Genomic DNA, 27,812 nt, shown 5'->3' with positions numbered 1-27,812 from the left:
GCACAACATAAACCTAATAAATGTGGTGGATACTTGACGAGACAAGTAAACGAAACTAGATACAATGGTTACTATTGAGATTTAACTTCTAAACTTCAACTGCTTACTTTGTATATATGAATCTTTAGATGTCAAAAAGGAGCCACCGCTCCCAAATTACCTCTCTCATGAGCATCCATCAGTTCTACATGTTGATTAGAATAATTTGAAATTTATATTGGTTGAGCCAAAATTGAATCAAACCGGAGGATATCCGGATAATGTTCGGGGATTTTGAACCCGACGTGAATCGAACACGCAACCTTCTGATCTGGAGTCAGACGCGCTACCATTGCGCCACGGATCCGGATGCTATTAGTTCCTCATTTAAATATATTAATCATGAATCCGTTATAATTACAGGTCCATGTTGTGGCGTTTCATTTCAGAGATTGATCAAAGATGTATTAACATGACCGTGTTGATTGAATGAAAAGGAACTCAGATTATAACCTTATCAAGAAACTCTTGGAGAAGAAAAACCTCATCTATATACAATGAATAAGTCTACTTGTAAGTCTAAAGAACAAAAATGGTGAATAATCATCATTGCTGAAGCCGAGAAGTCACATTGATGAATGTATCTTCAGGACAAGGGATTGTTAAGCCGCCCATTGGATGATCAAACCCAAACTCTTCTTCGGATTTACTGAGCAGAGCTTGAAAGGAAGGCTGGCTCAGGTATGAGATTGGCACTATATATCTTTTCTTCTGGCTCTCTCCTACGTACACCGCAAGAAACCCTTTTGGTGCCGCCGATGTTGCCCTTTTGCTCGTAGAAGCTGCTGCTAAGGAGTAGCTAAGAACCTTTTTTGCACCCAAGAGAGTTCTCACCAAAGCCATTTCTATATTCTTTTGAAGAGATGTATGAAAAGAGTTCAAGTTAATTGGATTTGCTTGTTGTTTGTTGATGATTGAGATAAGTGGCTTATGTGTATTTTATATAAGCAAGTGAATGAGTTGCAGCTCTCTAAAAAAATCTTTGAAACTTGTGGTCTTTGAATCGTTGGGACAGACTAGAACAGAGTTGCACATGGTTCTGTCTTTAGCATTTGGAAAAGTTTAGTTAAATGCAATTTGTCTTGATGAGTTTAAAGACAATAAACTAAAAACAAACTCCATATGCAATTCACGAGGGATTGTTTTCTCAATGTTTGTTTAGATAAGACGTGTGCTATTGTCAATAATAAAGACCAGCAAGTTTCTGTTCTTCATGTTCTGTGGTGATGATCATATACTTGGGTCTAAATAGATTTTAGTTAATGACAATTTAAAGTGGGGACCTCATGTTTCTCAGCAACAGAACAACAAGTCTTTGTGACGGGTTAACTTGTTCTTTGATTAATATCCACAAATAGTCATACATGACAGATAAGACAGGAAGACAAAGGCATGTGCTAAGTTCCCTTCTTAAGCCAGAGATTAAGTTCACTGTTATGATCTTACTATAAGTACCTGGTACTGAGTACTCAACAACGATCTCTCACTTATACTATTTCAGGAGAAGAAGATACATTCCAGTTTTAGAACTTTATTAGAAAGAAAAGGGAGAAGAAGAGCTAGGAGAGAAACAAAGTAACTCTCAAGTAACAGAACACGAAAGACAAGAGAAACGTGAAAATGAACAAGAAAGATCTCTTATTAGCATTGCAGAGATTCATTCAGATGGACCTTTAGCCTGAACCAAGGAAGCTTTTGACAAGCTGAGCCACAGAATCACCCAAAGAATCAGCATCTTCTTGTGTGGATGCTTCTGCATAAACTCTCACCACATCTTCCGTACCTGACGGCCTTATGAAAGCTCTGCCACGCTTGTATTTCTTGATCTCACCATTAATCGCATCCTGAATCCCCAAAGGTTTCAGCGCCTCGGTTTCTTCGCTAGTTGTCACAACCAATGTTCTGTCTGGAACTTCAACCTTAACCTGTCTGCTAGGGAGGTCCTTGTACAGCTCATTCCACTTCTGCACTGACCACCCCATGTGCTGCAGAATCACTTCAACCAATAGCAACCCGCTTATAGCATCACCAACCGCTTGGTTAATCAGATTACTCACCGCCACTAGCCTAGAAACCGCATTAAACTCATCAGAGCCTTCACTCATACCCTTCTGCTTGCCAACTAACAACGATACAAAAGACTCCGAGAAGAGTATAGTCCCATGGCCATTAGCTTCAAAGTAGATCCCAACATCAAACTCCGCTGCTTTCTCATGTAAATGCTTCACACCAGTCTTCGCAAAAACAACATCTAAACCCAAACCTTTCAAGTAATCCGTCGACGCACCGTTCGCATAAGCTGTCTGCACAACACCAAGACGAGATAGCTTCCCTTCAAGAGTGTTTAGCTGCTCTTTGATAAACAGAGCAAACAAAGACAGAATCTTATCACCATCAAGCAACTCAATCTTATCACCATTAGAAGAAACGTAAAAGTAAACTAATCTATCAGCATCACCGTCAAAGCTAGCACACCTCACGCCAACGTCATTAACCCCAAAACCTAAAGGTACAACCTTTTCCTTCTGAACAAAGTCAGCACCTACACTTTCATTAAGCACACCACCATCTCTCCCTGTGTTACGAACCTCAACATCTAAATTACTCAAATACCCTTTTAACAACTCCTCCATCTTCTCCCCACCCACACCATTAGCCCCATCTAAAACCAACTTGTTACTAATCTTGTTACCACTACTTGGGATCAGATCAATCAAACACTTAAACGAAGTCGATAAACTCTCAAAGTAATCCTTCTCCGTTGCGTTAAGACCTTTGTTCTTAGCTCTAACCATCCAATGCAACTGAGGAGTCGTCAACACTCCCTTGTCAACCGCAACGCATCCCGAAACAGAGGAGACTCCGATCTCCGCAGCTCGGAGAAGAGACTCGCCGCTAGGTCTAGTATCTCTCCCTAACCACACCTCTCCCTCCTCACCACCTCCGATTGAAATCTCTTCTCTTTCGATGAACTCTTTGATCAAAGCTACGAGCTCTTGAGGGGAAGACGCGTTGGCGATCTGATCCGCGAAGGGCTCCCATTCCTGGGAGAGCATTCCGCCGGACGGGTCGGCGACTTTGATGCCGTTGTCGGAGACTCTGTTGTGGGAGGCTGTGATCATGAGCCCGATGGTTTGTGATCTGAGTTTGAGGGAGCGGAGGGATGAGAGGATGCCGACTCTGTAGACGGTGGAGTCTAGGAGGCTCGCGTCGCCTCGGAATCCGGCTGTTCCGTAGGAAAGTTTGAGGCTTTGAGGGAGAGGGAAGATGTCTGATGATTTGAGGAGGGATGCGATCTGGGTCTCGTCCATGGCGTTCGTTAGAGAGAGAGAGATGAAAATGTGTCCCAACTGATGGAGGAAACATAACTTAAAAAGGAAGCATTTTTATTTGACTCTTCTCTCTCTCTGCTTTAGTTTATGTGGCACCTTCACTATGACACTGTCTCATCTTTTTTAGCCGTGCTTATTGCACAATCTTTTCTTTTCCTAGTTGAATAAATATTATAAGCTTACATCTTGTGAGAAATGTCGCATTAGTCTAGGGGGAAGAGCTTTATGTCAGTACATAATGGTGAAGAAAAACTCAAAAACATAATGTATATAGAGTGAGATGTGTGGTTTGGATATGTGTGAGGTGAGATCTGCAAAGGTTTCTTCACCTGCATGAGATTGTTCGTCTCTTACTCGTTCACCCTCTTGTTTGTTGTATAAATAGTGAAGGTGTCTATGCTAATTGCAGAATGATTTTTGAAAATATAAATTCATCTTGAAACTTGTATTGCATGAGTGTGAATGATAAGGAGAGTTTTTTTTTTTTCTGTTTTATGACATACATAGGAATCAATGAAATGAGTTGAGTCTTGTTGTCTAACGAGAACACAATTGTTTCTCACTTCACCATTTCAGGAGAAAAATAAATATTCACTTCTTTGAGATTTGGTAGGTAGATAATAACACAAAACATAGTAAATATACTCTTTTCTCATTGTTACGTGAGTTGTAAGACAGATATATACAGTAGGGAAACATGTTTTAAGTATTGAAAGTTGAGGATCCATTCACTCCCTTGGCAATGTAGACTGAAGTATGATTCTAACTTCAAATAGAGACTAATAATGGAGAAGCTGTTGTAGGACTATGAAACAGAGATAAAAGTGCGGGTACATCAGTGGATGATGAGTACTTTGTTAGATAAAAGACTTCAATGGATGACAAATACTGTCATTTATTTTTTATTCAACAACAACTAATGTATAATTCAATTATTTCTTCCATTGGTTTTGTTCTTTCTTTTTCAGTGATCGATCCAAAATGTATTAGTTCAGCATGAATTGTGTTGTGTCCATATCATAAAAATGGTATTCCACTTTCAAAATTTTAGTACAACTCTTTCAAGAAAAAAAAACTATCCTCTATTTACAAGGAACAAAGTCTATCTCTAAGTCCAAGAACAATGTGTTGGATAATCATCATTGAAGCCGAGACATCACAGTGATGAACATATCTTCAGGACAAGGGATTGTTAAGCCGCCCATTGGATGATCGAACCCAAACTCTTCTTCAGATTTGCTGAGAAGAGCTTGAAATGAAGGCTGGCTCAAGTAGGAGATTGGTACCACATATCTCTTCTTCTGGCTCTCTCCTACGTACACTGCTAGAAACCCTTTTGGTGCCGCCGAGGTTGCCTTTTTGCTTGTTGCAGCTCCAAGAATCTTCTTTGCACCCAACAGATTTCTCATGAAAGTCATTTCTTGTTTCTTTGTCTAAAAGTTCGAATCCTTTTGTGAAGCTTCTGAAGATGTATGAAAAGATTCAAGTTATTGGTATACTGCTTGTTTGTTGGTTGATAATATAGAAAGAGTAAGTAATGTTATGTGTATATATATAGAAAGATCAATGAATGAGTTCGAACCTCCCTCAAACTTGTGGTCTTGAACAATGGGACAAACTAGAGCAGAGTTTCACATGGTATTGTCTGCACCAACTTGAAAGAAGTTGTAGGTCAATGCAATTTGTGGTGATAAGATTATTAATTGAATGTAGGACAATAAACCTAAACAAACTCCATATGTAATACACAAGGGCTTGTTTTTTCAATGTTTGTTTAGATAAGACATTTGTTTTGTCAATAATAAAGACCAGCAAGTTTTTGTTCTTCATGTTCTGTGGTGATCATATTATCACATCTCTGTGACTCTGTGGTCTAAATATATTTGGTTAATGAGAATTTAAAGTGCGGTCCTCAAGTTTCTCAACAACAGAACAACAAGTCTCTGTCACAGGTTAAGTTGTTCTTTGATGATATCCACAGATACGATCACACATGACAAGTTATACGTAAAAGATTTTAATATTTCATTTCTTCTCTTCATTTATTATACAGACATGAGAAAATAAAAGAGATAATGCTCGTTAGCTTTCATTTCTTGTCTGCTATCATATCTAGAAAACAGAACCATGTGAAATAGAGGTGTGTGTGTGTCCCATTGTTTCAGTAGTTCAAAGGTGGTTTTAAAGTCTTTTATCAATCTATATAATACATCTTAAGGCAGAGAACCAACTCTTCAATACGAACCTCAAATCTGAGTATCTAACCTTTTTCAGAAGCTTCAAATTTCAATTTTCCAGACACAAGAAATGGCTTTGTTCAGAGGTCTCTCGAGTGCAAAGCGGATAATCGGCCTTTCTGTAGGGGCTACAAGCAAAAGGACAGTTTCAGCACCAAAGGGGTTTCTTGCGGTGTACGTTGGTGAAGACCAAGTCCAGAAGAAGAGATATCTTGTGCCAGTCTCATACCTGAGCCAGCCTTCTTTTCAAGCTCTTCTAAGTAAATCTGAGGAAGAGTTTGGATATGATCATCCAATGGGTGGATTAACAATCCCTTGTCCTGAAGACACCTTCATCAACGTGACTTCTCGGCTTCAATGATGATGTTCCACAAGAAGAAAACACTGACATTAGTTAGAGATAGAATCAATCAATGTATATATGTTAACCCGTTCCTCTTTCTTTGTCAAAGAGAGTCGTTCAAGAGGTTACATAACTCAAATGTTTATGCTATATTTCTATGTAAAGACAATGGTTCCAGTTAAACAAATTGCAGCAAGTTTTCTGAGAAATTTGTTATCATTCTTGCATTCACAATTGTCTATGTATCTATATTTGTAGCACGTGAATGTTATGAGACCCATATATGTTTATGTTTTTGATAGACAAAAACCACTATACGGGGAGGATGTCTTATCTTCATTAAGATTATTTTCTTATATCAGTGATCTCACTACACAATCCTCGTTTAAGACACATGTTTAAGCTTCAGTATGGCTCAAACATTGGTTCACGTGACAAAAGCTATAAAATAAGACAATAATAATTCAGTTTACTCTTCACACATGCTGCAACAAACTCTCTTTACAAGTAAAAGAAAAGGTGTATCTAATTACAAAGATTAGTTAAGTCTGTTTTATAGCAAGACCATTATTTTGGAGCCAGGATACGTTATACTGAGTTGAAACCTGATGTACAGAGAACAGAGTTTCATGTGATTCAGATGTGCTAAATCTGGATTGACTGTAGGACAAGCAAAACAAATGTCACTACAGTAGTATGCAGAGGCACAGCAAAAAGTAATGATCAGATAAGAAGAGAAGAAAAATGAAAAGAGAATCAGATAGGTATCACTCTTTATTTTTCAATGGTTGATCCAAAATGTATTAACATGAATTGTGATCGTGTCCAATGACCTTCACTTTCAAAACGTTATAGAATAACTCTTTCAACAAGACAGAGGAAGAAAAAATCTCCGCTATTTACAGGGAACAAGTCTATCTCTAACTATAACTATAACAAAATGGTGTATAATCATCATCATTGAAGCTGAGACGTCACATTGATGAATGTATCTTCAGGACAAGGAATCGTTAAGCCGCCCATTGGATGATCATATCCAAACTCTTCTTCAGATTTTCTTAGAAGAGCTTGAAAAGAAGGTTGGCTCAAGTATGAGACTGGTACCAAATATCTCTTTTTCTGGCTCTCTCCTACGTACACCGCAAGAAATCCTTTTGGTGCAGCCGAGGTTGCCCATTTGCTGGTTGCGGTTCCAAGAATCTTCTTTGCACCCAATAGACTTCTCATCAAAGCCATTTGTTTTTCTTTTACTGAAAGATTGAATTCTTCTGAAGCTTTTGAAGGTGTATGAGAAAATTAAAGTTATTGGATTGCTTGTTTTTGGTTGATGATAGAAAGAATGGCTCATGTGCATATATATAGATGGATCAATGTGTGAGTTGAAACCTCTCAAGATAATCTTTGAAACTTGTGGTCTTGGATCATGGGACATGCTAGAGTATCTCACATGGTTCTGTCTTAAAAACTATGGAAAATATTCATTAATGAAATTTGTCTTGATGGATAAATAAATGAGTCACAAGGTCTTGTTTTTTTCAAATGATTTAGATAATACATATGGCATTGTCAATAACAAAGCCCACCATTCAAGTTGGTGATTGGTTATATGTCATATTCTCTCATTTCTGTAGTCTAAAAGAGGACCCCTGAAGTTTCTCAACAACAGAACAACAAGTCTGTGTCACCATTCAAGCTGTTCTTTGATTACATTTACAAATAGGATCAAAAACATTGAGAAACCAAGCCCTTGTGAATTGACTATGGCGATCATCCAACTAGACAAGTTGCATTAATGCATCTTTTTGAGACGGTGAAGACACAACCATGTGGTGCTCTGTTGTAGCCTGTCCCACACTTGTAGACCACAAGTTTCAAGGATTTTTCCGAAGAGGGTTCAACTCATTCATTGATCTTTCTATATATACACATAACCTATTCTTTCCATCATCAACAAACAACAAGCAATATATCCAATAACCTGAATCTTTTTTTTTTTTGTCACGAAATAACTTCTTCCATTCATTTAATTAAACCGGTGGGGGAATAAACTCACCAACCACCTCTTGTTCAAACACATTTAAAGCGTTCTTCGCTAATACATCCGCCTCAGCGTTTTTTAAACGGGAAATCCAAATAAACACAGCGATCTCAAAGTCTTTCGCCATTGATAAGATATCCTCCACTATGCCATAGAGATCCAGTGACGGCCTTTTTCCATTGATCGCTTTAATCAACTGCGCCGAATCCGATTCAAAACGCACTTCTTTCAGCCCCATGGCCCTACAGGTGTCGATGGCCTCTCTCAGAGCTAATCCTTCGGCTATCAGCGAGGAGGGGATAAAGCCTACTCCCCTTGCATCTTCCTTACTCTGTTCTGAGCTTTTGATTATCCATCCCAACCCTGCGATCTGAGAATTCTCTCTCCAAGCAGCGTCCGTCTGAGCCACCGCCTCCACTTGCTCGTGTTGAACTGGGAGATTAAAGAGAGTGCTTTTCACGGCAATCACTTGCGACTCCTCCCATTCTCTCGCTGCTGCGATAGCCTGCGATAGTAAATCCGCCGGATTCCCAGCATAATTCTCAAAGACAAACTTGTTCCGTGCTTTCCAAAGGAACCACATGATCCATGGGACCAATAACCTGAATCTTTTTATACATATTCAGGAGCCGCAATATTTTTTCAAAGTTTACAAAAGAAGATAGCTTTGATAAGAAATCTATTGGGTGCAAAGAAGATTCTTGGAGCCGCAACAAGCAAAAGAGCAACCTCAGCGGCGCCAAAAGGGTTTCTTGCGGTGTACGTAGGAGAGAGTCGGAAGAAGAGATATGTGGTGCCAATCTCATACTTGAGCCAGCCTTCTTTTCAAGCTCTTTTGAGCAAATCTGAAGAAGAGTTTGGGTTTGATCATCCAATGGGTGGCTTAATAATCCCTTGTCCTGAACATACTTTCGTCAACGTGATTTCTCAGCTTTAATGATGGTTGTCCACCATTTTTGTTCTTTGAATTAGAAGTAGACTTATTCTTTGTATATATATATGAACCTTCACTCTTTCTTCTTGAAAATGTTTTTATATAAAGTTAGAGATTGGGTTCTTTTTAATTCAATAGACACGATCATGCCAAAATATCTTGGATGAATCTTTGAAAACGAAACACCACAACATGGACCTGTAATTACAAATGATTAAGGACTAAATAAATATAAGTGAGACTAATAACATCCGGATCCGTGGCGCAATGGTAGCGCGTCTGACTCCAGATCAGAAGGTTGCGTGTTCGATTCACGTCGGGTTCAAACTCCCGAACATCATTCCGGATATTATTTTTTTTTAAGAAACAGAGCAACTTAAATTTGCCTGTTAACAGATTCTACAATGTTTAGGTGGGAAGAACGTAATTTTTATCTTCTGTCAATCTCAAGATTTGGGGTTGATGTTGATGTACATTAATGGGATGAACTTTGACGGTTGCATGAGCTGAGTTTGAAAACGTCGACCAAAGTACATAAGTTATATATGGTGATGCATTGCAAACACTTGGAAAAGGTACTTCTTCATTGGTATAGAATTTTGAGTTATGCTACGTTTGGAGAAGAACCAGAAAAGGCATGAATTTTGGCTTCAGCGTCAGGTACAGAGTGAATCTTTGTCTTTATAACTACGGTGTACTTTCCTAGTCTATCTATCGTTTTCTGTTTAAATGGTTTGTTGATGTATACTGTTGGTTTCTCTGCTTCTCAGAAGTTGCAAAAGGAGAAACAAGTATCATCATCATCAGTCCAGAAGACTCGTGATGTGATCAAGTCTGAGACTTTTCAGCTGATGTTACTGCTTGCCCGTGAATAATGCGCTGTACTGGTTGATTACATTGACATTCATATCAGCCAATTTGTGTAAAGAAGGAATGAAAATGAATTATGCTGTGTTTATAGCATAAAAATTGTATTCCATTTTCAAATTTTAGAACTCTTCGGGGAAGAAAGAGAGGAAAAAATATTATTCTCTATTTACAATGAACAAAGTATATTTCTAACTAGAAGAACAATATGTTTGATCATCATCATTGGAGCCTAGACGTAACGTTGATGAAGATATCTTCAGGACAAGGGATCGTTAAGCGACCCATTGGATGATCGAAACCAAACTCTTCTTCAGATTTACTGAGTAGAGCTTGAAAGGAAGGCTGGCTCAGGTATGAGATTGGCACTATATATCTTTTCTTCTGGCTCTCTCCTACGTACACCGCAATAAACCCTTTTGGTGCGGCCAAGGTTGCCCTTTTGCTTGTTGCGGCTCCAAGAATCTTCTTTGCACCCAATAGATTTCTCAGGAAAGCCATTTCTTGTTTCTTTTTTTTTGTGAAAGTTAGAAACCTTTTGAAACTTCTGTATATGTATGAAAAGATTCAAGGTATTGGTATATTGCTTTTGTGTTGGTTGATGATATGGAAATGATCAGTAATGTTATCTGTATATATAGAAAGATCAACGAATTGAGTTTTGAACTTCGCTGAAACTTGTGGTCTTGAAGTGTGGGACAAACTAGAGCAGAGTTTCACATGGTTTTGTCTGCACCAACTGGAGAAGTTATAGTGTAATGCAATTTGTCTTGATGAGACTATTAATTGAGTATGGGACAAGAAAATAAACTTGAAATGCAATACACAAGGGTTTGTTTTCTCGATGTTTTTTTAGATAAGCCATATGGTGCTACTGTCAATAATAAAGACTAGCAAAGTTTCTGTTCTTCATGTTCTGTGGTGATCATATTCCCTCATCTTTGTGGTCTAAATAGATTTAGTTAATGAGAATTTAAAAATGGGGACATGAAGTCTCTCAACAACAGAACAACAAGTCTCTATCAAAGGTTAAGCTGTTCTCTGATTATATCCACAAATCTGATCACACATGACAGGTTAATACGTAAAAGATTTGAATATTTCATTTCTTTTCTATATTCATTATACAGACATGAGAAAACAAAGAGATAATGCTCGTTAGCTTTCGTTTCTTGTCTTCTATCATATCTAGAAAACAGAACCATGTGAAATAGAGGTGTGTGTATGTCCCATTCTATCAATGGTTCAAGGGTGCTTTTAAAGTCTTTCATCAATCTATATAATACATCTTAAAGCAGAACCAACTCTTCAATACAAACCTTGAATCTGAGCATCTGTTTGTTTCTCAGAAGCTTCAAATTTTAATTTTCCATACACAAGAAATGGCTTTGTTCAGAAGTCTCTTGAGTGCAAAGAGGATTATTGGCCTTTCTGTAGCGGCTACAAGCAGAAAGACAGTTTCAGCGCCAAAGGGGTTTCTTGCGGTCTACGTTGGTGAAGACCAGGTCCAGAAGAAGAGATATATCGTGCCAGTCTCATACTTAAACCAGCCTTCTTTTCAAGCTCTTTTGATTAAATATGAGGAAGAGTTTGGATATGATCATCCAATGGGTGGATTAACGATCCCTTGTCCTGAAGATACCTTCATCAACGTAACTTCCAGGCTTCAATGCTGAGGTTCCATAAGAAAAGAAAAAACTGACATTAGTTAGAGATAGAATCAATCAATGTATATATGTTAATCCTTTCCTCTTTCTTTGTCAAAGAGAGTTGTTCAAGCGATTACATAGCTCAAATGTTTATGCCATATTTCTATGTAAGGACAATGGTTTCTATTATATACAAATTGGTGGAAATTTTCTGAGAAAAATAATCATTCAGTTAACTCTTTACACACGCTGCAACAAACTCTCTGAAGTAGAAGACAAAGGTGTCTATCTATTTACAAAGATTGGTTAAGTCTGTTTTACAGCAAGAACATTATTTTGACATGGTTGTGTGATTCAGATGTGTTACTGGATTGACTGTAGGACAAGCAACATGATCTTCATTCTCTGTAATGATTCTCTGGTGAGCTTTTTTTTTCATTATTCTCAAAGCTAAAAGCACATGTCATTACTTTAGTATGCAGAGGCACACCAAATGTAATGATCAAATAAGAAGCCAAGAAGAAGAAAAAAAGAGAATCAGATTAGGCATCACACTTTCTTTTTCAACGGTTGATGTATTAACATGAATTGTGATCGTGTCTATGGCATTCACTTTCAAAACGTTACAGAAAAAAAATCTCCACTATTTACAGGGAACAAGTCTATCTCTAACTATAACAAAATGGTGAATAATCAATCATCATTGAAGCTGAGCCGTCACGTTGATGAAAGTATCTTCAGGACAAGGGATTGTCAAGCCACCCATTGGATGATGGAACCCAAATTCTTCTTCAGATTTGCTTAGAAGAGCTTGAAAAGAAGGTTGGCTCAAGTACGAGATCGGCACCACATATCTCTTCCTCTGGCTCTGTCCTACGTACACCGCAAGGTACCCTTTTGGCGCAGCGGCGGCTGCCTGTTTGCTTGTTGCGTTTCCAAGAATCTTCTTTGCACCCAATAGACTTCTCATCAAAGCCATTTGTTTTTATTTTACTGAAATATTGAATTCTTTCTGAAGCTTTTGAAGGTGTATGAGACAATTAAAGTTATTGGATTACTTGTTTTTGGTTGATGATAGAAAGAATGGCTCATGTGCATATATATAGATGGATCAATGTGTGAGTTGAAACCTCTCAAGATAATCTTTGAAACTTGTGGTCTTGGATCATGTGACATGCTAGAGTATCTCACATGGTTCTGTCTTAAAAACTATGTAAAATATTCATTAATGCAATTTGTCTTGAAGGATAAGTAAATGAGTCACAAGGTCTTGTTTTTTCAAATGATTTTAGATAATACATATGCCATTGTCAATAACAAAGCCCACCATTCAAGTTGGTGGTTGGTTATATTTCATATTCTCTCATTTATGTAGTGTAAAAGAGGGGACCTGAAGTTTCTCAACAACAGAACAACAGGTCTGTGTCACCATTCAAGTTGTTCTTTGATTATATTTACAAATAGTATCACAAACATTGAGAACCCAAGCCCTTGTGAATTGACTATGGCGATTATCCAAGTAGACAAATTGCAATAGCGCATCTTTTCGGTGAAGACAGAACCATGTGGTGCTCTGATCTGGCCTGTTCCACACTTGTAGACCACAAGTTTCAAGGACGAAACAAAGAGGTTCAAGTTATTCACTGATCTTTATATATATACACATAACCTATTCTATCTATCATCAACAAACAACAAGCAATATATCCAATAACTTGAATCTTTTCATACATCTCCAGGAGTCTCAAAAAAAAAATCTCAAAGTTTACAAAAAAAGAAGATGGCTTTGATGAGAAGTCTACTGGGTGCAAAGAAGATTCTTGGAGCCGTGACAAGCAAAAAGGCAACCTCGGCGGCACCAAAAGGGTTTCTTGCGGTGTATGTAGGAGAGAGTCAGAAGAAGAGATATGTGGTGCCGATCTCATACTTGAGCCAACCTTCCTTTCAAGATCTTCTCAGCAAATCCGAAGAAGAGTTTGGATTCGATCATCCAATTGGTGGCTTAACCATTCCTTGTCCGGAAGATACTTTCATCAACGTGACTTCTCGGTTGCAATGATTACTTGACTGTCAAGTTTTTGTTCTACGAGTTAGAATTTAGAAATAGACATTCATTGTAAATAGTAGACATCTTTATCTCTATTCTTGAAAGAGTTGTTCTAAAAGTTTAGAAAGTGAATGTAATTTTATGCAATAGACACTATCATGTGAATACATTTTGGAACGATCATGTCCATACATTTGAAGAACTTAGAACATATCATGGTAAAATAATATAAGTGAGACTGTAAGACATTTAAAGAACTTGTACAGATGACGATTAGACGATATAAGTGAGATTATTTAACATCCGGATCCGTGGCGCAATGGTAGCGCGTCTGACTCCAGATCAGAAGGTTGCGTGTTCGATTCACGTCGGGTTCAAACTCCCGAACATTATCCGGAATATTTTTTGTCTTTCGCTTTTGCTGCGTTTCATCCTTTCCACTCTTTTGGTTGGGTAATCTAATTTCTCTTAACCGAAAGTCGTGGTTACGGTTTGAAATCTTCTTCGGTGAGCTTATTATTTGTATACACCAAAAAGTTTGTATGATTCCTTCTCTGTTCTTTATTTTTGATCCAAAGAGAAACAAAGTTTGAATAAAATGCTCGTTAGCTTTCATTGCTTGTATTTTGGTTTCACATGTATTTATCTTGGAATACAAAACATTGTGAAACTTGGTTCTCATGTGTTCCAGTTTTGTTTCAAAACATTTTAGAGAGTTCATAGTCCATTCACATGTATGTACATCTCATATTCATATCAGAAATCAAACAATTTTGTTTTGTCAAATGGTCATATTCACATTGAACAAGGAAAACCGTTAACACATTTACATTGAACAGTTCTATCTCTAACTAATGTCAGTTTCTTTTCCTTGTGGAACAATCACTATTGAAGCAGGGAAGTCACGTTGATGAAGGTATCTTCAGGACAAGGAATCGTTAATCCACCCATTGGATGATCATATCCAAATTCATCTTCGGATTTACTGAGAAGAGCTTGAAAAGAAGGCTGGCTCAAATATGAGATTGGCACGATATATCTCTTTTTATGGACATGGTCTTCACCAACGTAGACCGCAAGAAACCCCTTTGGCGCTGAAACTGTCCTTTTGCTTGTAGTCGTCGCTACAGAAAGGCCAATAATCCTCTTTGCACTCAAGAGACCTCTGAACAAAGCCATTTCTTGAAAATTGAAATTTGAAAGCTTATGAGAAACGGATAGATGCTAAGATTCAAGGTTTGTATTGAAAAGTTGGTGCTCTGCCTTAAAATGTATTATATAGATTAACGAAAGACTTTAAAAGCCATCCTAAAACCATTAAAAGTATGGGACATACACAGACCTCTATTCACATGGTTCTGTTTTTTAGATATGATAAAAGACAAAAAAGGAAGGCTAACGAGCTTTATCACTTTGTTTCCTCATGTCTGTTAAGTAAATGAAGAGAAGAAATGAGATAATCAGTCTTTTACGATATAACTTGTCATGTGTAATACATATTTGTGGATGTAATCAAAGAACAACTTAACCTGTGACAGATACTTGTTGTTCTGTTGTTGAGAAACTTCAGGTCCCCACTTTAACTTCTCATTGATCAAATCCATTTAGACCACAAAGGTGAGGGAATATGATCACCACAGAACATGAAGAACAGAAACTTTGCTGGTCTTTATTATTGACAATAGCATATGTCTTACCTAAAAAAACATTGAGAAAACAAGCCATTGTGAATTGCATTTCATTTTTATTTTCTTGTCCCACACTCAATTAATTTCCAGTTGGTGAAGACAAAACCATGTGAAATTCTGCTCTAGCTTGTCCTATACTTCAAGACCACAAGTTTCAGAGAGGTTCAAATTCATTCATGATCTTTCTATATATACCCATAATATTACTCTTTCTATATCATCAACCAACAAACAAGCAATATTCCAATAACTTGAAATCTTGAATCATTTCATACATTTTCAGAAGCTTCACAAAAGGATTCGAACTTTCAGAGAAAGAAACTAGAAATGGCTTTCGTAAGAAATCTATTGGGTGCAAAGAAGATTCTTGGAGCAACAACAAGCAAAAGGGCAACCTTGGCGGCACCAAAGGGGTTTCTAATGGTGTACGTAGGAGAGAGCCAGAAGAAGAGATATGTGGTGCCAATCTCATACTTGAGCCAGCCTTACTTTCAAGCTCTTTTGAGCAAATCTGAAGAAGAATTTGGGTTCGATCATCCAATGGGTGGCTTAACGATCCCTTGTCCTGAAGATACTTTCATCAATGTTACTTCTCAGCTTAAGTGATGATTATTCTTCAAATTAGAGATAGATTTTGTTCCTTGTAAATATAGGATACCAATTTTATGAAATAGACACAACATGATTCATGTTAATACAAATTTAATTTCATAATTATTTTTAGGGAATTTAAATGGACTTCTACATTAGCTTTTTTTATATTTTTAATAAAAAAATACAAAATTAAAATCTAAAAGTCATAAAATCTACTAATACTACTCCCATAATCAGTAGTCAGATGGTTTAAGCCCAAACAAGCCTGGCTGAGTTTATTTCACGCATCTTAATAAATAGAGATCAGCACTAGTTTGAGATCCTGACTATGTTTTGAATAGGCTGTGGAATGAAAATAAGAAGTGATGATACTCTGACTATGAAAAGTTTCATCATAAACATCTAGAACAAGGCAAATGAATTAAAACTTCCCCTGATTGCCAGACGAAGATGAATAACTACACAGTAAGTGATCTGCCAAAGATTCTCTTCTGGAGGAAGAAAATGTTTTGTTATGATGTTTAAAGTCGTTTCTTACACTGAATTTTTTAGATGGGAAAATAATGCTGGAAACCGTTGCTGCAATCAAGAACAACAAGTTGAGAGCCAACGAGGATGGTGTCCAGAACACAAGGATAAAGAAGTGGCTTCAGAAGGTAAATATCCCAGAATATCCCAGTTTGTTATGAAGTAGAGTTGATGTCACTTCATAGTTCAATGGATCTGGCGAAGCTTGTTATAGGAGATATGTTATTAAGGTTATAAGTGTCATTAGCTCTAACCTAAGCTCTTGTGGAATGACTATATATACTGTAACATTAACGTATAATGAAATCATTGAAGCCTACAATCATATATGGTATCAGAGCTAATAACGATACCTAAAACCTAATTATTATTTTTCTCCCCTGCCGTCATCTTCTTCTTCTCCTTTCACCCTCTTCACTTCTTCAAAAACCTCCATTCCCTTTTCATGGCTTCTCCAACACGAACGGTTGAGACCATTCCCCTCTCCAACACAAAGACGTTGCTTCATGTCAACATGAATAACGTTACCAAACTGACGCCCACAAACTTCATCATGTGGAGCCGTCAAGTTCACTCCCTTCTCGACGGCTACGACCTTGCCGGCTACGTTGATGGATCGACTCAGATCCCATCCGCCACTGTGACACAAGACGGTATTGTCACAGCCAATGACGAGTTCGTGTTGTGGAAGCGCCAAGATAAGTTAATCTATAGCGCACTGCTCGGCGCGATCTCTGCATCTGTTCAATCGCTCTTAGCGACCACCACCACCGCAGCTGATGTCTGGAGTACTCTCACCTCCCTTTACGCGAAACCGACTCGCGGTCATATTCTCCAACTACGTCATCAGCTCAAGCAATGGACTAAGGGTTCCAAGTCCATCGAGGATTATCTCCAGGGTCTTACGACTCGCTTTGACCAACTTGCCTTGCTAGGCAAGCCACTCGATCCAGAAGATATGATTGAGTTCGTGATTGCTGGCCTCCCTGACGACTACAAGACGGTGACTGATCAGATTGAAGGGAGGGACACGACTCCATCGCTGACCGAAGTGCATGAAAAGCTCATTAATCACGAGCTGAAACTCGCGACCAAGACCGAGGTCGCGCCCTCTCTTCCAGCAACGGCGAATGCAGCTCAGTTTCGTGGCCATAACCACAATAACAGGAACCATGGTCGTTCCAACCATCGTGGCAACAACACTAATTGGAACCGCCAGCCCACCACTCCACACCAACAGTACTCGCCTCGTCCTTACCTCGGGAGGTGTCAAATTTGTGGCGTACATGGTCACAGTGCTCGCCGCTGCTCACAGCTTCAGCTCCAAGGGACTTACGGTGGCTCTAATCAGTCGTCAGTCTCTTCCATTCCTCCGTGGCAGCCAAGAGCCAATGTGGCAGCTGCTCAGATGTATAACGCCAACAACTGGCTCCTCGATAGTGGCGCAACACATCATTTGACTTCGGACCTGAACAACCTCGCCTTACATCAGCCTTATACAGGCGGTGAGGAAGTGACGATTGCTGATGGTACTGGTATGCAGATTTCTCATACGGGCTCTGCCTTGCTCCCCACTCCATCTCGTACTCTTGCTTTACGTGATGTTTTATGTGTGCCTAATGTTCATAAGAACCTTATTTCTGTTTATCGGATGTGCAACACTAATAAGGTTTCTGTTGAATTCTTTCCTGCACACTTTCAGGTGAAGGATCTCAGCACGGGGGTCCAGTTGCTCCAAGGCCGAACTAGAAATGAGTTGTATGAGTGGCCGGTCGGTACTGCATCTCCATCGTCCTTCTACACGACACCTACGTCCAAGACAGACCTTGGTTCCTGGCACTCAAGACTCGGTCACCCAGCCTTTGCAGTTTTAAAATCAGTTGTTTCGAAATTCTCTTTACCCATATCATTGTCTTCTCCAAAACATTTGTCCTGTTCGGACTGTTCTATCAATAAAAGCCATAAGCTCCCTTTTTACTCAAACACTATTGTCTCAAACCACCCTCTTGAGTATCTTTATACCGATGTCTGGTCTTCACCGGTTCTTTCTGTTGATGGGTACAAGTACTACTTGGTTATTGTTGATCTCTTCACGCGATACACGTGGATGTACCCACTAAAGCTCAAGTCGCAAGTTCGCGAGACCTTTATTGTGTTCAAGAGTTTGGTTGAGAACAAGTTCAAGACGAAGATTGGGACGCTCTATTCAGACAATGGGGGTGAGTTCATTGCCTTACGGAAGTTCCTTGCTGAGAATGGGATCACACACCTGACCACACCACCTCATACACCCGAGCACAACGGGATCTCTGAGCGCAAGCACCGACATATAGTGGAAACAGGCCTCACACTGCTCGGTCAAGCCTCTATGCCTAAATCCTATTGGAGTTATGCTTTCACCACTGCTGTGTACCTCATTAACAGAATGATCACTCCAGTGCTCGGCAATGAATCTCCGTATGCGAAGTTGTTTGGTCAGGCTCCTAACTACTTAAAACTGCGAATCTATGGCTGTGAGTGTTACCCGTGGCTTCGTCCATACACTCATCATAAGCTGGAAAACCGTTCTGCTGCTTGTGTGTTCATTGGTTACTCCTTAACACAGAGTGCATATCTCTGTCTACATCGTGCGACTGGTCACATCTACACGTCTCGCCATGTCACGTTCAATGAGACCAAGTTTCCGTTTTCTCTTCCTTCACCAAGAGTGGTGATCGAGGCAGAACCAGAGCAGCGAAGTGATGCAGGAACCACGACGATTGTCCCGACTCGGCCACTCACGACAACTCCGACAGTACCCCCGTGCTCAGGTCTTCACCCGCCACAACAACCAGAGCCCCCGCTCTCTCCTGCGCCCGCAACGCATCACTCGCCAGCGCCTTCGCCACTGCCATCTCCTTTGCCTCAGCCGCAAGCCCCGCCAACTACTATAAACCCAGAAACAAACCCAAACACAAACCCTGTACCACCACCAGCTCCGGCACCTCAACCCTCACAACAAAACCCCTCTTCCTCTATCACAACACAACCCAACAATCACCCGATGCGTACCCGCTCCAAGAATAACATCACTAAACCCAAACCAAAACTCTCCCTTACCGCCACAACTACCCCACTAAAACCTTATATCCCAAAAACCGTGGCTGAGGCATTGAAAGATCCGAACTGGCGCAAAGCAATGTGTGATGAGATCAATGCGCAAATGCGGAACGGCACCTCTGAGCTTGTACCACCTGATCCAAGTCAAAATATTGTTGGCTGTAAATGGGTATTTACTATAAAGTATCTTCCTAACGGTGATATTGACAGGTACAAAGCTCGTTTGGTTGCGAAAGGGTTCCACCAGCAGTATGGACATGACTTTACGGAGACCTTTAGTCCGGTTATCAAGTCCACCACTGTTCGAACGGTGCTTCATCGTGCGGTTACAAAAGGTTGGCCTCTCCGTCAAATTGACGTCAACAATGCCTTTCTTCAAGGTACGCTGGCTGATGAAGTATATGTGAGTCAGCCGCCTGGCTTTGTTGATCAAGACCACCCCCACCACGTGTGCCGTCTTCGCAAAGCTCTTTATGGTCTCAAGCAGGCTCCACGAGCTTGGTACTTGGAACTCCGCTCATTCCTTCTCACTCAAGGATTTCAAAACTCTCTTGCTGATGCCTCTCTATTTATCTACCGACATGGCCCTGATGTTCTTTATGTTCTTGTTTATGTCGACGATATGCTGATCACGGGAAATAATAACAGTTTGCTGCAGCACTTTCTCAGTACCTTTGCAGACCGGTTCTCACTCAAAGACTTGGGTGAGATGCGTTATTTTCTCGGCATTGAGGCAACAAGAACTCCCAAGGGTCTTCATCTGATGCAGCGGAAGTATGTTCTTGACTTGCTTAAACGCACGAACATGCTTGACGCTCGGCCTGTCTCTTCGCCAATGGCACCAACACCGAAGCTGTCTCTCCGGTCGGGCACGCCTCTTATCAACTCTAGTGAATACAGAGTAGTCCTTGGCAGCCTTCAATATCTCTCTCTTACGCGACCAGACATAGCATATGCGGTCAACCGGTTATCTCAGTTCATGCACCAGCCGACTGATATACACTGGCAAGCTGTCAAAAGGATCTTACGTTATCTGGTTGGTACGTGTGCTCATGGTATCTTCATCCGAGCCGACTCCCCTACTACGCTACATGCTTTCTCGGACGCCGACTGGGCAGGTGACACAGATGATTACCTTTCCACTACGGCTAACATTGTCTATCTCGGTGGTAACCCCATATCCTGGTCATCCAAGAAGCAAAAGGGGGTCGCGCGCTCCTCGACTGAGGCGGAATATAGGGCTGTCGCAGATACGGCTTCTGAGCTTCGCTGGGTATGTTCCTTACTGTCTGAACTTGGCATTACTCTCACGGATGTCCCAGTTATCTACTGCGACAATATAGGTGCCACATATCTTGCTGCGAACCCGGTCTTTCATTCGAGAATGAAACACATTGCTCTGGACTTTCACTTCGTCAGAGACAACGTCCAGTCTGGTGCTTTACGTGTCACTCACTTGTCTACCAGAGACCAGCTCGCCGACGCTCTCACCAAACCTCTCACACGGATTCGGTTTGTAGAACTCATGGACAAGATTGGAATAACACAAGTCCCTCCATCTTGAGGGGGTGTATAGGAGATATGTTATTAAGGTTATAAGTGTCATTAGCTCTAACCTAAGCTCTTGTGTAATGACTATATATACTGTAACATTAACGTATAATGAAATCATTGAAGCCTACAATCATATACTTGTGACATAAAATACAAATGCTCACAAGCATAAACTTTGAAAATGGACATCAATGAGAAGTTGTAAACTTGTACTTCAATTTCGAATACTTATTTAGAAAGAGTTCCGATAGTTGTATAAGATTCATTCTTTTATTTCTTTTCAAGAGACTTAGAGAAAGACATTCCATCAGAGAAATAAAGGAGACAAAAAGAAAACAAACATTACAGCAAATGCATCGAATCTAACTTCAACAAAAATATTTTTAGAAAGTAATAAAACCAAACAAAAACACAACCATTATAGATAAAAAGAACTCGTTTCCTTGTTCAAATCATTCATCTCATTTTCAAGCTTCTCTTCACTTGGCACTGGCGAGCTGGGAGCGGATGAGTTTAGCCGCATCAACCATGTTCTTCAAAGCAGGCTTGACCTCTGTGTACTTACGGGTCTTGAGACCACAGTCAGGGTTAACCCAGAGGATGTTCTGCTCAAGAACAGCAAGCATCTTGTTGACTCTGTCCGCGATTTCCTCAGAAGATGGTATTCTTGGAGAGTGGATGTCATAGACACCTGGACCAATACCGGCACCGTACTTCACTCCCTCACGGAACACGGAGAGAAGCTTCTCATCAGATCGGGAGTTCTCGATGGTGATGACATCAGCGTCCATGTCGATGATGGAGTGTATGATGTCGTTGAAGTGGGAGTAGCACATGTGAGTGTGGATCTGGGTACTGTCTTGGACGCCACAGTTGGTGATTCTGAAGGAGTGAACAGCCCAGTCCAAGTAGAAAGCGTGCTCGGATTTCCTGAGTGGTAGTCCTTCTCTGAGTGCAGCCTCATCGATCTGAATGACACCGATTCCACCTTTCTCAAGGTCCTCGACTTCGTCCTTGATGGCCAAAGCAATCTGGTAACAGGTTTCGTGCCTACAAAGTTTTTTAAAAATACATGTTTTTAGTGATTTCGTTCTTTTTCTTGTAACATGTGTTCGTTTCGGACTAAGGTATTTGTATGTACCTGGGCTGGTCGTTCCTGACAAAGGACCAGTTGAGAATGGTGACAGGGCCGGTAAGCATACCCTTCATTGGGCGAGAGGTCATGCTCTGAGCCATTGCGGACCAGAAAACAGTCATTGCCTTGGGACGGCTCACATCACCGTAGATAACTGGTGGTTTCACACAGCGAGATCCGTAAGATTGGACCCATCCATTGGCAGTGAAGGCGAATCCAGACAATTGCTCACCAAAGTACTCAACCATGTCGTTTCTCTACAAAATTGTTGAAAGGTGACTCGTCATTGTCAGCTCTCGACATCGAAGGTAATAACATAGAAACTTAAAAGGAAAAGCTCACCTCTGGCTCTCCGTGGACAAGAACATCGATGTCAAGTTCCTCTTGGAGGTCAACAACTTTCTTGATCTCTTCCTTCATGGCCTTAACGTAGTCCTCCTCAGACACCCTAATAATAGAGAGATTAGTGAAACCATTAGTATCATACCATTTAAGGAAATACCAGAGATCAAATTTAGAAGACTAACTTCTTTGCCTTGTACTCTCTGCGAACTCTCCTGAGCTCTACGGTCTGTGGGAAGGACCCAATGGTGGTGGTTGGAAGGATTGGGAGGTTGAGCTTCTTCTGCTGAGCATCTAGTCTAGCACTAACATTGGTTGCACGACGGTGGTCAGAGCCCTTCAAAGCAGCAGCCTGAGATACAAGAATCAGAAACCATCTCGATCAGTAAACGATTAAGAAAATAAATCATTGACATGGCTGAGGTTTGACGTCAAACTTACAGCCTTCTGCACACCCTCGTTGGTGACTCTTGGGGAAGATCTCCTTGAAGCCAAAGCAGCAGCGTTGGCAGAGAAAAGAGCCTGAAAGAGAATAAAATATTAGAGTTCAAGTGTATACCAAATCATCTAGAGTGGAAATTATTCAAAGAAGCAGGAGGATGAACTTTCTGTGTAGAATACCTCATCCTTGTGACCAGCCAAAGCCTTAGCCAATGCGTTCACTTCAACGACCTTCTGGGCAGCAAAGGCCATCCATGACTTGATTTCATCGTCAAGCTTAGTCTCGTTGATAAGATCGACAGCGGTGTGGAGAAGAGAGCAGGAGGTTGAGACCACAAGCTTATCTGTATCAATGCACAAAGATAATAGATCAACATTTGAATAATTGATTATAGTTGGGTGGATGATTCTGGAGGGAGCGTATTACCCTTTCCAACAACACCCTCAAGTGCTTCCAAGGTGCTAAGAGACGCAGCAAAGTCATTGGCCCAGATGTTCCTTCCATCAACAACACCAGCGAAGAGGTACTTTCCCTCAGGGAAACCGGCCTTGACCAAATCAAGAGTCTTTGTGCCACGAACCAAATCAAATCCATAGGCAGTCACACCCTTCAAGGAAGTAAGGGTCTTGTATGCTTCAGCAGGGATATCAGCGAAGTATGTCTCCACAAGAACATTCAAACCAGATAGAGTTGATTCAAGTTCAGCATAGGCTCCAGTAAAGGCCTGGAGTTTGTGGCCCTCAAGATCCATGACAAGGACAGGCTCATCAAGCTGAATCCAGGTGGCACCAGCTGCCTTAAGCTCGGTGATCACTTCCCTGTACACAAATCAAAGTCATAATATTCAGTGGCGTGTCAGAGGATCATTCATAACTGAACGAAAGATAAAGAGAATTGATTTCTTACTTGTAGACAGCGAGAACTTTGGGGAGAAGAGAAAGAAGATCAAATGACTTCTCTACACCCTTTGCAGCCTTGGAAAGCAACAAGTAAGAGACAGGGCCAACAAGTACGGGGACGGTGTCAACGCCAAGCTGCATAAACATCAAGTTATAAAGTCAGATCTTTAAAATAGCAGTCTAACAGATGAAAAGGAAACATACTTTAAGTGTACAAAAGAAAATTAGCAGAAGAACAAGAAACAACCCTAGGTGTACAAAAGACAACCACAGTCAAACAACGATTATATCAAGCAAGTGTGGTTTGTGAACATGCAACTGAGTGTATTCTTAAAACATTAGTATTCGTGAAACACCAATCAATGAATCTAAGCACGAATGCTAAATCCTAGAACCAAAGCCTACTATTTATCTCCAATCAATTAATCTTAAAGCATAGTAAATCTAGTAATTTCATAATAGTGAAGAATGGTACGTACAGCTTTGGCCTCCTTGTACTCATTCACGGCCTTGTGAGAAGCGTAAGAGAAGTTAACCTCAGGGCCCAACTCAGGAACGATGTAGTGGCTGCATCAACAAACCATCATTACATTAGTCCACAACTTTATACAAAAAGGTACAACTAACAATGTCGCTGCAAGGTTCAAGACTCACTAGTTGGTGTCAAACCACTTGGTCATCTCCATGGCGGGAACAGAGGCATTTCCTCTGGCCATGGAGAAGTAAACATCCAACCCGATCTCACCACCGGTGTAACCGTATCTGGGTGGAACAGCACCGAGCATAGCGGTGGTGTCGAGCACCTGATCGTAGTGAGCAAAGGTGTTGCTGGGGATGTACTTAGTCCCAGCCTCAGACATCTGCTTCCAGATACCAGACCTGATATCAGCAGACACCTTCTGAAGATCCTCAGCAGTGGTCTTCTTATCCCAGAATGACTCCAACGCGAACTTGAGTTCTCTCTTGGGGCCCATACGAGGATATCCAACAATGTGAGACGCCATTTTTGTTTTTTTTTTAACTGCATCAAACCAAAAAAAAACAAGATCAATATCTCAAAAGTTAAATAAAATAATCATTTAATTTGTTCATATTGAATAATATTGCTAAGGCTCTGACTCCAAGAAAGCAGTAACAGTTCACGTGAACGCAAAAAAAAAAAAAAACGAAAAGTGTAGCAGCTTTTTGTCGTATTATATGATTGAGATAAACGAGAAGAGTCACACTTCAAAGTGGAATTTGAAAAAGTTTTTTTAGATCAGATCACATGCAAACATTCGTCACTACGAGATTGTTCTAAAGCGGATCTAACACATACAAGCTCATAACAACGATCATTTCTCAATAAATCTCGAATCAGATCCAAAACCAGATCTACAAAATCGAATAACACTAGAAACTCAGATCTGTAACTGATGAGCTTTCTCACCGTTTAGATATACACTACGAACAAACAGATCGTGGAGAAATCGAACCAGATACAATATACAAATCAAATCACACACTCGAGAAAAGTAGTATTTACAACAACGTGGAGATGAAACACGAAATGAATAACGAAGGGGGGGATGCTAAATAAGGGAGAACGTAGGGAAGGTAGAGAAACACGGAGACGTACCTCACGGAGGAAGAATCGGGAGAAGAGAGGAAGAAAAGGGTTGGCTACGAAGAAGAGAAGGCGAGGAAGAAGAGTGGGCTTGCGAGTTTATTTATAGCAAAAAAAAAACACAAATAATGATAGATCGTTGGGGTCTGTGTATTATTGTCTAGATCTGGTGGTTGATATTTTCGGCAATTATCATTTATTTATTTATTTTTACGGCTATTTATGTGTGTTTATTTTCCCATTATATATTTTCTTACCGAATATAATACAAGTATGAATAGAGAGCCAGAGGGTATAGCGCTAATAAATACGATTCTATCATACTAATAAGTAAATCATATAATATTGTTTTGCTAATATTACATATATGTTTAATAAAATAATCAGTGTTTAATAAAAATAATGTAATATAATAATTGTTTTAAAATTAATTTACGAGAAATTTGTTTGTTATGTATCGTTGGCTTGAAATTTAAAAAGATGATCAGTATAATAATATATGGTTCATTATATTTTTAGCAATCTTTCAAAAAAAAAAATATGTTCATTAAGAACGAATTTTCAGATAATATCTTAACTAATTAACAGAAATATCTTAGCTTCAAATTTGTATCGTTGTTTCTATTAGCAAACGTCAATCTATTAGTTAAACGTAATTAAAATGTTTAGTAAGAGATTAAATCGAGAATTAAAACATAATAGAGATCAAAATGTATTAATTAAGCCTTTTTCAAAAAAAAATTAGAGAATTAAAACGTGAAGGGGAGTTGGTGGTGTACGTGGGAGCGCTGAGTTGGTGGCATGGGACCCACTGAGGTTGGTGAGGATTCACATTTCACAGTGAAGTTTCTGCTGAATACGACGGCGTTTAGTGTCAGCGAAGAGTATCGACATTGAGCCCTGCTCGTGCTCGTCAGCGTTTTGAAAACCATGTGGAGGGTTGAAGCTGATTTTTTTAATCCAAAAAAATCCCATAATTTGACTACTAAAACATAGAATTTATATTATTTTTCATTTAACATTCCATTTAGAAAATACTAATATATTTCTTAGTCATACTTATGTATTTATGTTTTTATGTACTTTTTTGAAATAAAATGTTTTTATAGACTAGGCCGAGAAAATTATATGTTGGCTGAATATAGTAGGTAAAGAAAAGGGGATTATGCCCCCACAATATATATGTTCTTGTTTAAGATTCATAAACAAAGTGATGACTGATGAGTGCTTTTCATCTTGTTGTTTGCTGATGATTTGGCCACCAAACATTGATTCTTAACTTATATTATCCTCATCGCTTCCCTTGATTATATGTTACTTTTTTATTTTCTATGTTTTTGTGACGTTAAATCAATGATACGCAAAAAAAAAACTTTGACGATTACAAAAATAAACTTTGTATTAGGCATCTTAACAACTTCACTGTTTCTCAACCTTGCGTTAGAACATTCGAAGGACTCAAAGTCCATAGTAGTCTAAAGATCTATGCATAGTGGGATTAATAGTATGGTTTTTGGCATACCAATCATTGGTCCTTAATTTTATCATGTAGTTCAAAGTTTATGGAAGTCTAACCACAGCACATACACTACTTTATTAATAAGATATATTGTAAGCTCTTAAGCGGGACTTATGACTTGTGAGTATATTTCAAGTTCAAGATCTAGTTTGGACTTTTTGTGTTCCATTCTCTAGTGTCGGAAACTGTGAAGGTGTGTATTTCGAGTTGTAAAATAATAAATTGTTGAAGATGGTAATGCTGCTCCAAACCGACAATTCAGTCAACAAAGTGCTGATTCTTCCTTAATCAACGTCAACCAAATGCTTACTGAAGAAAAAGAGATGCTTACTGCAGAGTAGTTTGACACAATATGGATAAAAACTAGAGAAATTGGTGAGATTGCACCTAACCAGCTCCTTAATTTGCAACATATCATTTATCACATAATCTTTTTTGGATGACTATTTTGCCCCTGCAGGCTACTCTCTTAAGTCTGCAGTTTCTCTGTTGTGTGTCAAGTGTGTGTCAGTTGCATTCTTCTATCCATTGGATAATTCTTGTTTTTTTTAGTTTTCTTTTATTTTTTCTTTTTATTTTTGATCATTTTTTTTTTCTACATCTTCTTTTTTTTTTCTTTCATCTCTCATCACTTACAAACCAAATTCATGGTTTCAAATATCTGATTACTTCTGATTATAAATTTTTTCATCTATTTTATTAACTTCGGTCAGTTATATCTGATTATCTCGATAACATAATTTGTAACATATTAATAAGTAGTATTCAACGTTAACATAATGCATAACATGTAATACAGTCTGTTAACTCGCTAACAAAATGTGTAACAACCTTAATAGTTAAATTCATAGTGGATTAATTTTGGTAAATGATACTGAATTATATAGTGTATTATTATGTTATTGATTTGTTTAATGTAT

The 27,812-nt window shown here is 39.4% G+C and overlaps 13 protein-coding genes and 3 non-coding genes across 16 annotated transcripts; 7 read left to right on the top strand and 9 right to left on the bottom strand.

The window, feature by feature from the left end:
- Positions 1-274: 274 nt before the first annotated feature.
- TRNAW-CCA (transfer RNA tryptophan (anticodon CCA)) lies at positions 275-346 on the bottom strand. The gene has a single exon. It is a non-coding gene; the product is annotated as a tRNA-Trp (tRNA).
- Positions 347-440: 94 nt separating this feature from the next.
- LOC108846218 (auxin-responsive protein SAUR21) lies at positions 441-1,040 on the bottom strand. Its single transcript, XM_018619442.2, has one exon. It carries the CDS (start codon positions 880-882, stop codon positions 586-588), a length of 297 nt encoding a protein of 98 aa, XP_018474944.1. The 5' UTR covers positions 883-1,040; the 3' UTR covers positions 441-585.
- A 461-nt stretch (positions 1,041-1,501) lies between these two features.
- On the bottom strand, positions 1,502-3,424 carry LOC108844015 (phosphoacetylglucosamine mutase). Its single transcript, XM_018617202.2, has one exon. It carries the CDS (start codon positions 3,348-3,350, stop codon positions 1,713-1,715), a length of 1,638 nt encoding a protein of 545 aa, XP_018472704.1. The 5' UTR covers positions 3,351-3,424; the 3' UTR covers positions 1,502-1,712.
- A 567-nt stretch (positions 3,425-3,991) lies between these two features.
- Positions 3,992-4,898, bottom strand: LOC130501738 (auxin-responsive protein SAUR21-like). The gene has a single exon (XM_056996571.1). The coding sequence runs from the start codon at positions 4,787-4,789 to the stop codon at positions 4,511-4,513; it is 279 nt and encodes a 92-aa protein (XP_056852551.1). The 5' UTR covers positions 4,790-4,898; the 3' UTR covers positions 3,992-4,510.
- Positions 4,899-5,553: 655 nt separating this feature from the next.
- On the top strand, positions 5,554-6,245 carry LOC108846264 (auxin-responsive protein SAUR21). Its single transcript, XM_018619489.2, has one exon. The coding sequence runs from the start codon at positions 5,679-5,681 to the stop codon at positions 5,967-5,969; it is 291 nt and encodes a 96-aa protein (XP_018474991.1). The 5' UTR covers positions 5,554-5,678; the 3' UTR covers positions 5,970-6,245.
- Positions 6,246-6,707: 462 nt separating this feature from the next.
- Positions 6,708-7,336, bottom strand: LOC130501730 (auxin-responsive protein SAUR21-like). Its single transcript, XM_056996559.1, has one exon. It carries the CDS (start codon positions 7,185-7,187, stop codon positions 6,909-6,911), a length of 279 nt encoding a protein of 92 aa, XP_056852539.1. The 5' UTR covers positions 7,188-7,336; the 3' UTR covers positions 6,708-6,908.
- A 1,254-nt stretch (positions 7,337-8,590) lies between these two features.
- Positions 8,591-9,008, top strand: LOC108845587 (auxin-responsive protein SAUR21; the record flags this gene model as incomplete). The annotated part of the gene is made up of 1 exon (XM_018618775.1): positions 8,591-9,008. A coding segment is annotated over one exon (336 nt), but the record flags the coding sequence as incomplete, so codon positions are not given.
- Positions 9,009-9,176: 168 nt separating this feature from the next.
- TRNAW-CCA (transfer RNA tryptophan (anticodon CCA)) lies at positions 9,177-9,248 on the top strand. The gene has a single exon. It is a non-coding gene; the product is annotated as a tRNA-Trp (tRNA).
- A 609-nt stretch (positions 9,249-9,857) lies between these two features.
- On the bottom strand, positions 9,858-10,475 carry LOC130501735 (auxin-responsive protein SAUR21-like). Its single transcript, XM_056996567.1, has one exon. The coding sequence runs from the start codon at positions 10,289-10,291 to the stop codon at positions 10,013-10,015; it is 279 nt and encodes a 92-aa protein (XP_056852547.1). The 5' UTR covers positions 10,292-10,475; the 3' UTR covers positions 9,858-10,012.
- A 472-nt stretch (positions 10,476-10,947) lies between these two features.
- LOC130501736 (auxin-responsive protein SAUR21-like) lies at positions 10,948-11,659 on the top strand. Its single transcript, XM_056996568.1, has one exon. The coding sequence runs from the start codon at positions 11,173-11,175 to the stop codon at positions 11,464-11,466; it is 294 nt and encodes a 97-aa protein (XP_056852548.1). The 5' UTR covers positions 10,948-11,172; the 3' UTR covers positions 11,467-11,659.
- A 302-nt stretch (positions 11,660-11,961) lies between these two features.
- Positions 11,962-12,564, bottom strand: LOC108846352 (auxin-responsive protein SAUR21). Its single transcript, XM_018619586.2, has one exon. The coding sequence runs from the start codon at positions 12,416-12,418 to the stop codon at positions 12,140-12,142; it is 279 nt and encodes a 92-aa protein (XP_018475088.1). The 5' UTR covers positions 12,419-12,564; the 3' UTR covers positions 11,962-12,139.
- A 327-nt stretch (positions 12,565-12,891) lies between these two features.
- Positions 12,892-13,679, top strand: LOC130501734 (auxin-responsive protein SAUR21-like). Its single transcript, XM_056996566.1, has 2 exons — positions 12,892-13,068; positions 13,179-13,679. The coding sequence occupies exon 2, from the start codon at positions 13,220-13,222 to the stop codon at positions 13,496-13,498; it is 279 nt and encodes a 92-aa protein (XP_056852546.1). The 5' UTR covers positions 12,892-13,068; positions 13,179-13,219; the 3' UTR covers positions 13,499-13,679.
- Positions 13,680-13,791: 112 nt separating this feature from the next.
- TRNAW-CCA (transfer RNA tryptophan (anticodon CCA)) lies at positions 13,792-13,863 on the top strand. The gene has a single exon. It is a non-coding gene; the product is annotated as a tRNA-Trp (tRNA).
- Positions 13,864-14,240: 377 nt separating this feature from the next.
- LOC108846663 (auxin-responsive protein SAUR21-like) lies at positions 14,241-14,924 on the bottom strand. The gene has a single exon (XM_018619871.2). It carries the CDS (start codon positions 14,663-14,665, stop codon positions 14,372-14,374), a length of 294 nt encoding a protein of 97 aa, XP_018475373.1. The 5' UTR covers positions 14,666-14,924; the 3' UTR covers positions 14,241-14,371.
- A 445-nt stretch (positions 14,925-15,369) lies between these two features.
- On the top strand, positions 15,370-15,928 carry LOC108846346 (auxin-responsive protein SAUR21). Its single transcript, XM_018619580.2, has one exon. The coding sequence runs from the start codon at positions 15,502-15,504 to the stop codon at positions 15,778-15,780; it is 279 nt and encodes a 92-aa protein (XP_018475082.1). The 5' UTR covers positions 15,370-15,501; the 3' UTR covers positions 15,781-15,928.
- Positions 15,929-21,197: 5,269 nt separating this feature from the next.
- On the bottom strand, positions 21,198-25,524 carry LOC130501733 (5-methyltetrahydropteroyltriglutamate--homocysteine methyltransferase 1). Its single transcript, XM_056996565.1, has 11 exons — positions 25,386-25,524; positions 24,422-24,788; positions 24,247-24,334; positions 23,775-23,902; positions 23,295-23,686; positions 23,048-23,211; positions 22,868-22,948; positions 22,612-22,778; positions 22,427-22,532; positions 22,091-22,341; positions 21,198-21,999 (listed from the first exon to the last, which is right to left on the bottom strand). The coding sequence occupies exons 2-11, from the start codon at positions 24,769-24,771 to the stop codon at positions 21,429-21,431; spliced, it is 2,298 nt and encodes a 765-aa protein (XP_056852545.1). The 5' UTR covers positions 24,772-24,788; positions 25,386-25,524; the 3' UTR covers positions 21,198-21,428.
- Positions 25,525-27,812: the final 2,288 nt, after the last annotated feature.

This window comes from Raphanus sativus, unplaced genomic scaffold, assembly GCF_000801105.2.
Source record: "Raphanus sativus cultivar WK10039 unplaced genomic scaffold, ASM80110v3 Scaffold0271, whole genome shotgun sequence".
Classification (NCBI taxonomy): domain Eukaryota; kingdom Viridiplantae; phylum Streptophyta; class Magnoliopsida; order Brassicales; family Brassicaceae; genus Raphanus; species Raphanus sativus.
The sequence above is the reverse complement of the archived record's forward strand: the minus strand, read 5'-3'. Positions and strand labels throughout refer to the sequence as shown.

Bases quoted from the DNA above. Each gene is read 5' to 3' on its own strand.
- LOC108846264 (XM_018619489.2), top strand. From the start codon at position 5,679: ATGGCTTTGTTCAGAGGTCTCTCGAGTGCAAAGCGGATAATCGGCCTT.
- LOC108846352 (XM_018619586.2), bottom strand. From the start codon at position 12,418: ATGGCTTTGATGAGAAGTCTATTGGGTGCAAAGAAGATTCTTGGAAAC.
- LOC108846663 (XM_018619871.2), bottom strand. From the start codon at position 14,665: ATGGCTTTGTTCAGAGGTCTCTTGAGTGCAAAGAGGATTATTGGCCTT.
- LOC130501735 (XM_056996567.1), bottom strand. From the start codon at position 10,291: ATGGCTTTCCTGAGAAATCTATTGGGTGCAAAGAAGATTCTTGGAGCC.
- LOC130501733 (XM_056996565.1), bottom strand. From the start codon at position 24,771: ATGGCGTCTCACATTGTTGGATATCCTCGTATGGGCCCCAAGAGAGAA. The intron at 23,903-24,246 runs GTACGTACCATT...ATGTTTATGCAG, and splicing joins AGTACAAGGAGGCCAAAGCT to CTTGGCGTTGACACCGTCCC. The intron at 22,779-22,867 runs GTAAGTTTGACG...CTTGTATCTCAG, and splicing joins ACGAGGGTGTGCAGAAGGCT to GCTGCTGCTTTGAAGGGCTC.
- LOC108844015 (XM_018617202.2), bottom strand. From the start codon at position 3,350: ATGGACGAGACCCAGATCGCATCCCTCCTCAAATCATCAGACATCTTC.
- LOC130501736 (XM_056996568.1), top strand. From the start codon at position 11,173: ATGGCTTTGTTCAGAAGTCTCTTGAGTGCAAAGAGGATTATTGGCCTT.
- LOC130501734 (XM_056996566.1), top strand. From the start codon at position 13,220: ATGGCTTTGATGAGAAGTCTACTGGGTGCAAAGAAGATTCTTGGAGCC.
- LOC130501730 (XM_056996559.1), bottom strand. From the start codon at position 7,187: ATGGCTTTGATGAGAAGTCTATTGGGTGCAAAGAAGATTCTTGGAACC.
- LOC108846346 (XM_018619580.2), top strand. From the start codon at position 15,502: ATGGCTTTCGTAAGAAATCTATTGGGTGCAAAGAAGATTCTTGGAGCA.
- LOC108846218 (XM_018619442.2), bottom strand. From the start codon at position 882: ATGGCTTTGGTGAGAACTCTCTTGGGTGCAAAAAAGGTTCTTAGCTAC.
- LOC130501738 (XM_056996571.1), bottom strand. From the start codon at position 4,789: ATGACTTTCATGAGAAATCTGTTGGGTGCAAAGAAGATTCTTGGAGCT.